Genomic DNA, 12,942 nt, shown 5'->3' with positions numbered 1-12,942 from the left:
TAGCAAGACATCCCTGTTCCTGTACTTGAATCCTCTGGCTATGAAGGCCAACATGCCATTTGCCTTCTTTACCGCCTGCTGCACCTGCAGGCTTACCTTCAGTGACTGGTGCACGAGGACACCCAGATCTCGTTGTACATTCCCCTCTCAATTTATTGCCATTCAGATAAAAATCTGCCTTCCTGTTTTTGTTACCAAAATGGACAACCTCACATTTTTCCACATTATATAGCATCTGACATGCATTTGCCCACTCGCTCAGCTTGTCCAAATCACAGGTCAGGGTTGGGGGAAGCCCAGCAGGTCACCTTGCTTAGACCTTGGGAAAGAAAAGAGGGGATGCCTTCCTTGCAGGACCCCTTTCCTGATTTAAGCCCCCACCCTCCACAAGGTCTGCTATCACCCCCTGCTCCACCCCTGCCCTCTTACTCAAGATGCCCACCTCTCTGCACCATCTCCCCCTCACCTTCCTCCCCCAACCCCGGAGGCAGCTGCTCTGTCCCCACCAAAACTGTTCCCAGTACTTACTATCAATCAGATTCTGGTTTTTATTCGCTGGGACTGGATTAATCCTAGCAGTGGTCACTGCTCCCAATAGCGCTGAAGGGACCACAGAAGTTCTCTGAAATGGGACTTCTTTTCAAGTGATGGGCGGAATTCTCACCTCCAGCTATTTAATGCTCCTCAGAGCATTAAATGGCTGAAGTGCAGTCAGCATCAACTGGGGTGCGTTTCACACCGCCTCTTTGGTTGGTGAGCAGGACACCCTACCACCCTTTAAATCCGGCCATTCTGTTTTTGAAGAGATTTTTGAATAAGTGTTTGTTTATCTCAGATACTGAAGCAGTCCATGTCCAAATGTAGGAAGACTTGGACAATATCCAGATTTGGGCTGACAAGTGGCAAGTAACATTTCCATCACACAAATGCCAGGCATTGACCATCTCCAACAAGAGAGAATCCAACCATCACCCCTTGATGCTCTATGGCATTACCATCACTGAATCCCCCATTATCAGCATCCTGGAGGGTTACCATTGACTGGAAACTGAACTGGACTAGCCATATAAATAGTGTGGCTACAAGACCAGGTCAGATGCTAGGAATCCTGCAGCAAGTAACTCACCTCCTGACTCCCCAAAGCTTGTCCACCATCTACAAGGCACAGTTAGGAATTTGATGGAATACTCCCCACTTACCTGGATGAGCGCAACTCCCACAACACTCAAGAAGCTGGACACCATCTAAGACAAAGCAGCCACCTTGATTGGCACCCCATCACCACCTTCAACATTCACTCCTCCTTCCGTCACCAACGCACAGTAGCAGCAGTGTGTACCATTTACAAGATGCACCATAGGAATTCTTCAAGGCTCCTTCAACAGCACCTTCCAAACCCACGACCACTACCATCTAAAAGGACAAGGGCAGCAGATAGATGGGAACACCACCACCTAGAAGTTCCCCTCCAAGTCACTCACCATCCTGACTTGGTATTTATCGCAGTTCCTTCACTGTCGCTGGGTCAAAATCCTGGAACTCCCTTCCTAACAGCATTGACAGTGTACCTACACCACATGGACTGCAGCGGTTCAAGAAGGCAGCTCACCTCTACCTTCTCAAGGGCAAACTTAGGATAGGCAATAAATGCTGGCCCAGCCAGCGAAGCCCACACCCTATGAATTAATATTTAAAAAATGGCCTGATGCATGATTCCCACGATGAAAATCCAGCAGCGTATATGTACATAAGTCCATGAAGTTGGCAGTTCATGTTGAGAAAGAAGTTAATAAAGCATATAGTATCTTAGGTTTTATTAACAGGGGCATTGAGTACAGGAGTAAGGAGGTCATGCTGAACTTGTAGAAGACACAAGTTAGTCCTCATCTGGAGTACTGTGTTCAGTTCTGGGCACCATAGTTGAGGAAGGATGTGAAGGCACTGGAGAGAGTGCAGAGGAGATTCACAAGAATGATTCCAGGGATGAAAAACTGTAGCTATGAGGGTGGATTAGAGGGGTTGGGACTGTTTTCCATGGAGAAAAGAAGCTGAGAGGAGACTTGATAGAGATATTCAAGATTCAGAGGGGTATGGACAGGGTAAATAGTGTGAAGCTGTTCCCACTCAATGGAGCATCAAGGCCAGGAGGGCACAGATTCAAAACAATTGGCAAAATGAGTAAAAGTGATGTGAGGAAAAATATTTTCACCCAGAGGGTGGTTGGAGCCTGGAATTAACTTCCTGAGAGGGTGGTGGATGTAAGTTCGATCAAGGTATTCAAAAGGGAATTAGATTGCTATCTGAAAAGAAACAATGAGCAAGGTTACGGGGATAAGATAGGGGAGTGGGATTAGGTAGAATGCTCTTTCAGAGAGCCCGCACAGGCTCAATTGGATGAATAGCCTCCTTCTGCACTGTAAAGATCCTGTGATTCTCTGATATGTTTAAGATATGACTCTAGTCCTAGACTCCCAACAAGCTAGTTAGAGAGATAGTTTCTATTTGCCTTATCAGTTCTCCTTAATATCTTGCAAACTTTGATCAAATAATCCCTTACTAATTTCCAGTGGAGTGTCAGGAAAATCAGTCATAATAGATTTGTGAGGGTTATCTACCTTGTTTTTTTTGGTGATTAATAATTACTTACATTCTGCCAGCATTCCCACTGCCTTACATTTCTTCAGTCGACATTCCTGACATTTCCTCCTCATGTACATATCCATTTCACAATTCCCACCAGTCTTACATTTATATACAGCATTCTTGGTGATACTCCGGCGGAAGAATCCTGGTTAGAAAATGAGACCATTTCATATAAATGGTTAATTACTCATTTAAGTAGACAAATCTTCCTATTTATTTTTTTAACTGATATGTGGCATTAATTGCTCATCTCTGTTTCTTCATGTTCCATACCTTGAAGAAAATCAGAGAACAGAGTTGCAAGTTTCTGTAAAGTAATTTTTAATGACAATGAAGATGTAACAATGTCCTGAAAAAAGGCACAGGGTGAAAAATTTAGCTGCAATCTGTAAATGCCAACAAATAAATGGGAACAGGAAGCATGGTTGTAATATTAAAAATAAGTGAGTAGTGTAATTTTGTTGGTTACTTTATGCTGAAAGGATGTTTTCCCTTGTGGGAGAGACTAGAACTAGGGGGCATAGTTTAAAAATAGGGGGTCACACATTTAAGATGGAGATGAGAAGAAATATTTTCTCTGAGGGATGTGATTCTGTGAAAATCTCTTCCTCAGCGACCGCTGGAAGCAGGGTCATTGAATATTTTTATGGCAGAAGTAGATAGATTCTTGACTAAGGAGGGTGTCAAAGGTTATCGGAAGTAGGCAGAATGTGGAGTTGAGGCCACAATCAGATCAGCCGTAATATCCTCGAATTGCGGAGCAGGCTCGAGGGGCCGAATGGCCTACTCCTGCTCCTAATTCATATTCATAACTCATAAGCATGCATGTAAAATTCTATCCATATATAATGGTCATCCATGGATAGTTGTTAGGAGATCAACATTATACAAAAGTTTGTTTAATGAATTTAGGAACAAGGTTCAGCAAAATTTTAAGGCTCAATGGCCATAACACTGGCAATATCTAAACTGCACTTCTTCAAAATGCCATGTGGAACCGTCTATGTCCACCTGAGAGGGCAGTCACGGTTTAACATCTCATCTGAAAGGCGCTTCTCTCTCAGTATTACACTGAAGTATCAGCTTTGATTTTTGTGCTTAAGTTCTGGCGCTGGACTTGAACCCACAACCTTCCGGCTCAGGTGAGAGTGCAACCCACTGAGCCACAGAGACACCAAAGTGCAGCGGTAGATCAATTCACATCTGGAAACTGTTGCCAACAATAGCTGGTGACTATAAGGTTAAAAAAAAAAGCAGAACAATTGTCACAAAGGGGAATCTATGTAGCAGCCAAAGAAATAACAGACAATCAAAGAAAAATGGTGCATAACCATTTATCCCTCAACCAACATTACAGAAACAGATGATCAGATTACTGTTCATGGGATCTTGCTGTCCACAAATTGGCTGCTGGGTTTCCTATATCACAACACTTTAAAAGTACTTCATGGAAAGTGCTTTGGGACATCGTGCGGTTGTGAAAGGAGCAATATAAATACAAGCCTTTCTTCTTTCTTATGAAGATAAATGAAGAAGACCAATGGAAGGTTGACAGGCAGGTCAGGCTATGTCAGTGTTCTATATCCGCCCATGATAATCTTACCCACACCCAGATCAGAGGCACACATCCTCACCGTATCAGCGCAATGGCACTTATGGAGGCTCCAATTCCCCTGGGAACCTATGATGCATGTAGTCAATGAACAAAGCAGGTAGCACTAGCTGCATGAAGCAATCATGTAAAACAACAAGCAGCGCAAATATAATGTACTGCCTGAAGTACGATGAATGGGCGAACCATGATCTCTAGGTCCATTTTATAAGGTTATCAAATTTAACTGTGTTTTGGGGCTGTTTCCTTTAATAGTTATTACAGTTATAAAGCATTAATAAGTATTTGATACAGTGTAAATAAATTTTAAAATATAATTTTTATTATGTATGATTTTGTATATTTTTATATCTGAAGATCTTCAAATTGTATTGCTTTTAGACTTTTCTGTCTAATTTTTATGCACAATTAGACACACTCACTGTGATAAATATAAACATGTACCTCATTAATGATGAGTGAAAAATTATGAAAATAAAGCATTGTGATATAAAAAATGCATTCCTACCTTTGCATCCTTCACAGGTTAGTGCATTATAGTGATACCCTGAGGCTTTGTCGCCACACACCACACACAGCTCCTCCTCACCCTTTATTCGCAAAGATGAATGGTTGAGTCTAGGTCTTTTCATCACAGGCATTCCTGCATCAGCATCACTGGGGCCCAGGTATTGTGGTTTGGTTAGCTCATATGAGTTAGGTGAATAATGTCCTTCTGGTGAATACTGTGGATAATAATTGTGGCTAGAATAGTGTGTTTGTGGCTGGGGTGTCGCCATTGTGGAGAATTGCATGCTGGGATACTGGTTGTATGGAGTCATCGGCAGATCTGGATCTTGAAGTGGGTAGCTGATCTGATCTGTCAGAACCTCTGGATTTAAAGCAAAGTAGAAATTATTGTTTAGTAATAAATCTTAACATAAATCTTTCAACGTTCTCAATAAAATTATTCAAATATTCTTAATTTAATGAAATTAAGCTTTAATTCACTTGAAATGTTGCAGTAACGTAAAGTTTTGCTATTGTTTACCTTTAGAGACAACAGGTGACTTAGTAAATATTAAAATCAGCAGGCTGCCATTATAATGAAGCATGTTTAGTGTTATTTCTGCAAAATAATGTTTTGCTATAGAAGGAGTATCCTCTACAATACAATATGGCATTTCTATCCCCCATAGAAGTATGGCGGCAGTGTTACTGGACTAGTAATCCAGAGGCCTGAACCTGTGCTTTGGAAGCATGAATTCAAACCCCACCAAGGCAGCTAGGGGAATTTAAATTTAATTAATAAATAACTTGAGTATTGCTGAAAAAAGAGACACGCTGTTGAAGCTTTTTGTCTTGCACTCATCAAGATAGATATGCAAGAATACCAACAGTAAAAGGAGTAAAAAAATTATACTGCAAGAGAAGAGGGTGCTGATTGTTTGGCAAGTGGACTCTGAATGGTAGAGGTGCTGCCATAGAGAATGCACCAGGGAACAGTTAACTGCTGAGCTTTGTTTAAATTTAAACCAGGCTGGTCAATTCTGATTGGTCAAGGCATTGCCACGGGGAATGAACCTGGGAATGGCTGTTCCCCAAGCTTTTGTTTAGTTGAGAAATATGCAATCAAGGACATGTTCCTTCTGTCGATGAAGGACAGGGGCCTGTATATGAATATATGTAACTTCAAGCATGTGAGTTAACCACACTGCAAGCCTGACTAATAATTTTAAATTCAGTATTGCCAAAAAAAAAGCTTTCTGCCCTGCGCTCGTCAGGACAATTTGCAAGAAAATACTAATGTCAGGGGAAGCGACAAATTTGTACTGTATGACGGGAGTGGAGAACACATCTTATCGTGGGCCATTCACACAGAGACAAAATCAGTCCCGGGCCATACACACATAGGCCAGGATTTTCCCATTGGTGAGCAGGGGGTGTGGCCTGCTTGCTGATGAATAAAATGACATGCAGTGATGTCGGGCAAAACTCCTGATGTCACCACCCCCCATTTAAATTTTCAAGTAAGCAGGGGCTCAGCAAATTCAGCTGTGCGCCCGCTGACGTCAATAGCCAATTGAGGTCATTGACAGCATCATTTAAGTAATTAATGGGCTTGCCTGTCCAACCTGGCGGGTATTAGAAAAAGCATGAAACCTCATCCTTAGGCGAGATGAGGTTTCATGTAGGTTTTAAAAAATTTACTTAAAGTGTTTTTAGAAGTTATGGATGTGTCACATGAGGAGACATGTCAGGGAATTTATTTTTCTATTTTTAGTATTTTTTACGGTACAGCCGATCTTCCTGAGGCAGCATTTTGCGTCAGGGAGATGAGTGCGCTCCTTCATGTGCACGTGTAGTTAACTGCCAAGCATTGTTTGAAATTTAAACAAGGAAGCTTGACTCTGATTGGTCATTACATTGCTCAGGGAATGAACAAGCAAATGGCTGTCACTTCCTTTGTTTAGCTGAAACAGGCGCATTGTGTGTACATGTTCTTTCTGTCTGCAATGAATAGGGCTCTGTGTATTAATATATTTAGCCTCCAGTACATGTAAATACACCACACTGCAAGCTAAACTGACAATCTTATTCCCCAGGGCAATGGCTTGACCAATCAGATTCAAGCTGCTTGGATTAAATCTCAAACAATGCTTGGCAGTTAACTGTCAGTCACAATCAACAGGTGCATTCTCCATGGCAACACCTTTACCAATCAGAGTCCACTTGCCAACCAATCAGCACTCTCTTCTCATACAGTATAAATTTGTTGTTTCCCCTGACATTGGTATTTTCTTGCGAATTTCCTGGTAAGTGCAAGACAAAAAGCTTTGACAAAAAAAGTCTCTTTTTTTCAGCAATACTCAAGTTCTATACTACCAAATGACTACAATCTTAAATTGGTTATCAGTGTAATTCTTAGCACAATCAGGAATGTTAAGCAAGTGCTGTCAAAATGCAGAATCACATTTAATGTTGGACACTATGAGCTGAATTTTGCCATGGCGAGCAGGGGGCAGGGCCCCCTCGCTGGCATGTGAAATGACCAATTGGGGCCATTGACAGGATCATTGAAACAATTAAAGGACCTGCCCATCCAACCTTAATATTGGCAGGCAGGCCAGGAGCCCCAGCGGCCTTCTGAAAAAACATGAAACCTCATCCACCGGGATGAGGTTTCATGTAGGGATTTTAAAAGTTTTAATGTAATTTATGACCATGTCCCATCTCATGTGACATTGTCACATGAGGGGGACATGTTAAGGATTTTTTTTCTATTTTTTAAAGTTTTTAAAACTGTCAGCTATCTCCCTGAGGCAGCACTTAGCCTTGGGGAGATATGCACTCTTTCGTGCGCATGCGCAAAAGAGCGCACTCTCGCTTTTGGGGAACCCCCCGTTCCCCGCCCGCACAGGAAGCGTATAGCACTTCCTGGCGGACGTCACACTGGGAGGCCTGCCCATGTAAAATGGCGGCGAGGCCCGCTTCTCCGGCAGGGATCGGCTCCCCACCCGCCGGAGATTGGGTTGGGCCCGCCTGCCTGGTAGGCAGAAAGTTCTGCCCTATGTTTTGAGTTTTGCAAGCACCGGCTGGTTGAAGAATGCACCTGTTGATGTTAAAAAGGCAGAATTAAAGGCACTCTATCTGAATGCACACAGCATTCACAACAAGGATGATGTTTTGAAGACACAAATTGAGATAAATGATATGACTTTAATCGCCAATACAGAGATATGGCAACAGGGTGACCAAGATTGGGAACTAATTATCCAAGGATATTCATCATTTAGGAAGGATAAGCAAAAAAAAAAATGAGATGGGGTAGTGCCCTTAAGAAGGGATGAGATCAGTGCAGTGCAGTAAGAGAGGGTCTTAGATTGAAGGATTAAGAGGTAGAATCAGTTTAGGTAGAAACAGGAAGGGATAGCAAACATTGGTGAGAGTTGTTTATAGGCTACCAAACTGTAGTGTTGGGTACGATATAAATCAAGAATTTTGAGATGCATGTAACATGGGTAATACTGTAATAATGGGCGACTTCAAGTTACACATAGACAGGGTTAACCAAATCAGCACAATGCTCTGGAGGAGGAATTCCTGGAGTGTGTATGAGATGGGTTTCTGGAGCAGTACATTGAAGAACAAACTACCAATCGGGTTATTTTAGATTTAGTATTACAGAATGGAAAAGGGCCAATTAATCAACTTGCTGTAAATGAGCCTTTAGGTAATTATGACCATAATATGATAGAATTTCACCTTAAGTTTGAATGTGACAAAGTTCATCCTGAAACTGGAGTCTTAAATCTGAACAAGGAAAACTGTGAAGATATGAGGAGTAAGTTGGCTATGGTGGTTTGGGAAAATACACTAAAAGATTTGACAGTAGACAGGCAATGGCTAGTATTTAAAGAGGTCCTACATGGTCTACAAAAGATATATTTTCCTCTAAGGCACAAATATCCAACGGAAAAGGTGAATCAACTGTGGCTAACAAAATAAGTTAAAGATTGCATTAGATCAAAGGAAGTGGCTAATAAGTATGCCAGAAAAAGTTATAAGGCTGAGGATTGAGAGCAATTTAGAACCCAGCAAAGGAGGACCAAGAAACTGATAAAGAAAGGGAAATGGAAAAGTGAATGCAAGATAGCGAGAAACATAAGGGTGGACTGTAAAAGCTTCTTTAGGTATGTGAAAAGGAAAGGATTAGGTAGGACAAATGTGGGCCCATTACAGGTGGAAACAGGAGAAGTTATAGTGAAGGAAATAGCAGAGGAATTCAACAATTACTTCGGGCAGAGTTTTTCGCTCGGCGGGTAGGCGCACGCCCGACCTGCTCAACGTGAAATGACGCGCGTTGAAGTCGGCCAAGCGTGCTGTCAATGCACAGTTGCGTGATAGTTCATTCGGCGGGTGTGCACCGGAGTCAGCAGCGCGCCCACAGACAATTAAAAGGTCTGTTAAGGCCATTAAATAATCAATTAACTTAAATTTTTTGCTGCTTATCCAACCTTACGGTTGGCAGGCAGGTGAAAAGGCCAAGTGTGTGGGATGCGGTTTCCAAAAGCAAATAAAAATAAAAGTTTTGAAATGTAATTAATGACATGTCCCTTCTCGTGTGACAAAGTCACATGAGGGAACATGTTTTGTAACGTTTTTATTTTCTTTATTTTCTTCCTTAAAATGCTTCATCTTCCAAAGGTAGCTCTGTGCCTCAGGGAGATTTTCAAGTGCTCACTTATGCACATGTGCGAAGTTTGTGCTTGGCCTGCTCGCCCTCCTCCACCCTCCGCACAGACAGCGCTGAGCACTGCCACTTGCGTTTCACACTGGGCGGGCCTTAATTGGCCCACCAGCGTGATATCGCAGTCTGGCCCTGATTGCAGGCAGCAGGCAGTTTCCTGACTGTCCCTGCTCGTCCCCAGCTGAGCTCGCCCGCCAAGGGCAAAATTCTGCCTTTTGTGTCTGTCTTCACGAATGAAGATACAGAAGGTCTCCCAGAAATATGAGGCAACCAAGAGACTTGTGAAACTGAGTCACTGAAAGAAATTAATATTCGTAAAGAGATAGTACTTGAAAAGTTAACTGTATTGAAGGTTAATAAATTCCCTGAACCAGATGAGCTACATGTCAGAGTGCTGAAGGAGGTGGCTATAAATATAGTGGATGCATTGGTGGTTATCTTTCAAATTTCTATAGATTCTGGAAAGATTCCTGTGGACTGGAAAGTAGCAAACGTAACCCCACTATTTAAGAAAGGTCGGCTGGTGCGCAGCTGATTTTGCTGCACCCCCGCCTTCCTGAAAATTTAAATGGGGCGTGGTGACATCAGGAGTTCTGCCCAACATCATCCCGCATCATTTTACGTGTCGGTGAGTGGGCCCCAAGTGAATGGACAAGTACATGGCAGATGGAATATAAATGTGAAGTTAACCACTTTGGTAGAAAAAAAAGAAAGACAGAATATTTCTTAAGTGATGAGAGGTTGGGAAGTGTTGGGGCAGGATTTTTCAGTCGGTGTGTGGGGATGGGCCCGACACATTGACATGTAAAATGATGCGTGATGACATCAGGCGTGCATCTCAACATCATCAAGCAGTCCCGCGATATTCCATTTGGCGGGCGCGCGCCAGGATGAGGTTTCCTAAAGCTTTTATTAAATAAATTTTTTAAATTTCCTACATATAAAAACATGTCCCATCTTGTGTGATACAGTCACATGAGCGGACATGTTTAATTAAATTTTTGAACCATTTATTTAATAATCTAAGAGGTGATTCAATCTCCCTGAGGCAGCTCTGTGCTTCAGGGAGATTGAAGCGCTCTTTCGTGCTCATGTGTGAAAGAGCGCTGGCCCTGACTCTACCTCCTCCCCCTGCCTGCACAGGTAGCGCTGAACACTACAGCTCATGTCTTATGCTGGGTGGGTCTTAATTGGCTTGCCTGCGTAAAATGGTGGCAATCGGCTCCGTGCCTGCCCCTGCCCTCTCCCGCCGAGCCTGCCCGCCACCTGAAAAATTCAGGCCTTGGTGTCCAAAGGGGCCTGGTGTCCTTGTTCATGAGTCATTAAAAGCAAGCAACAATCAATAAGGAAAGCAAGTATGTTGGCCTTCATCGCAAGGGGATTTGAGTACAGAAGTAAAGATATCTTGCTGCAATTGTATAGATCCTTGGTGAGACTGTGTTTGGAGTATTGTGTACAGGTTTGGCCTCCTTATCTGAGGAAAGATATACTTTCCCTAGAGGGTGTGCAACGGAGGTTCATCAGACTAATCCCTGGGATGGCAGGATTGTCTTATGAGGAAAGTTTGGGGGAACTGGGCCTGTATTTTCTAGAGTTTTGAAGAATGAGAGGTGATCTCACTGAAATTTACAAAATTCTTACAGGGCGTGGATATAGAAAGAATGATTCCCTTGGCTGGTGAGTTTAAAACCAAGGGACACAGTTTCAGAATAAGGGGTAGGCCATTTAAGACTGAGATGAGAAGGAATTTCCTCATTCAGAGGGTGGTGAATCTTTGGAATTCTCTACCCCAGAGGACTGTGGAAGCTCAAACATTGAGCATGTTCAGGACATAAATTGATAAATTTCTGGAGAATAAGGACGTCAAGGAATACGGAGATAATGCAGGAAAGTGGTATCAAGGTAGGTGATTTGCCATGGTCTAATTGAATTGTGGAGCAGGCTCGATGGGCTGAATGGCCCACTCCTTCTCCTATGTTCCTAGCAATAGTGGAGTCAATAGAAATCAGGGGAAAAACTATCTTCTGGCTGGAATCATGCCTAGCACAAGGAAGATGGTTGTAATTGTTGGAGGCCAATCATCTCAGCCCCAGGATATTGCCACAGGTGTTCCTCATGGGAGTGTCCTAGGCCCAACTATCTTCAACTACTTCATCAATGACCTTCCCTCCAGCATAAGATCAGAAGTGGGGATGTTTACTCATGATTGTACAGCATTCAGTACCATTTGTAACTCATCAGATACTGAAGTAGCCCATATCCACATGCACCAAGACCTGGACAATATTCAGGCTTGGACTGATAATTGGCAAGCAACATTCCCGTTACCCAAGTGCCAGGCAGTGGCCATCTCTAACAAGAGAGAATCTAACCATGTTCCTTTAACATTGAGCAGCATTACCACACCTGAATCTCCATCATCAACACTCTGAAGGTTACCACTGACCAGAAACTTAACTGGACCAACCACATAAATACTGCGGCTACAAGAGCAAGTCAGAAGCCTGGAATTCTGTGGCGAAAAACACAACTCTTGGCTCCTTACAGGTTTTCCACTATCTACAAGGAACAAATTGGAAGTGTGACAGAATACTCTCCACTTGTCTGGATGAATGCAACTCCAACAACACCCAAGAAGCTTGACACAATCCAGGATAAATCAGCTTGGTTAATCAGCACTCCGTCCATCACCTTAAACATTCATTAACTCCCACCAGCACCTGGTGGCAACACTGTGTACCATCTGCAAGGTGCACTGTAGCAACTCACCTAGTTTCCTTCGACATCACATTCCAAACCATGACCTCTGTCACCTAGCAGGACAAGGGCAACAGGTACATAGAAGTACATAGGAAAACCTCCACCTGGAAATTCTCCTCCAAGCCACACACCATCCTGACTTGGGATTATATTGCCATTCCTTCATCGTTGGTCAAAATCCTGGAACTCCCTCCCTACCAGCACCGTTGATGTACCTAAACCACATGGATCACAGCAGTTCAAGGAAATTGTTCACTACCATCTTCTCAACAATAATTATTAATAATAAATGCTGGCCTTAGCAGCACACTCATATACCATGAAGAGATAAAAAATTATCACATGATATGTGAGTGAAATTTCCCAGTTGTTGCTAATTATTCATGAAAATTATGAAAGGTCTGCTTTTTTGCAAGTAAAAATGCACAGAATTGAAATATGTAATTCCTACAAGAAAAATCAACTATTAGAATAAATATCAGCCAATTGGTGACACACCTGCAGTTATGAACAAATTCTTGTCAAGCAGCTAACTGATATAATTGATGAAATGTTTGCTGATCCAGCTGTGGAGTGTACAGTTATGTTAGACAACAGTTTAAAAACAAATAAGGTCACCAGGCTAATTTTTCTTGATCTTATACTCCAGAAAGTCCATTTACAGGAATGCAACACCCCTTTTGTCAGATCACTGCTT

General features: G+C 42.6%; 1 protein-coding gene across 4 annotated transcripts in view; it reads right to left on the bottom strand.

Annotated features, from left to right (window-relative positions):
• LOC121282125 (bile acid receptor-like) overlaps window positions 1-12,942 on the bottom strand; it is a 187,439-nt gene that overhangs the window by 62,765 nt on the left and 111,732 nt on the right. For 3 of the 4 annotated variants that reach the window (XM_041195611.1, XM_041195613.1, XM_041195612.1), the window contains exons 3-4: window positions 4,764-5,126; window positions 2,648-2,788 (exon numbers count right to left, since the gene is read on the bottom strand). In XM_041195611.1, the coding sequence (XP_041051545.1) occupies window positions 2,648-2,788; window positions 4,764-5,126 (504 nt within the window). The remainder of the gene's footprint in view (window positions 1-2,647; window positions 2,789-4,763; window positions 5,127-12,942) is intronic. The other variant, XM_041195614.1, reaches the window with a different exon arrangement.

Source organism: Carcharodon carcharias, chromosome 9 (assembly GCF_017639515.1).
Source record: "Carcharodon carcharias isolate sCarCar2 chromosome 9, sCarCar2.pri, whole genome shotgun sequence".
Lineage (NCBI taxonomy): Eukaryota > Metazoa > Chordata > Chondrichthyes > Lamniformes > Lamnidae > Carcharodon > Carcharodon carcharias.
Note: the sequence above shows the minus strand (reverse complement) of the source record. Positions and strands in the feature narration are given on the sequence as shown.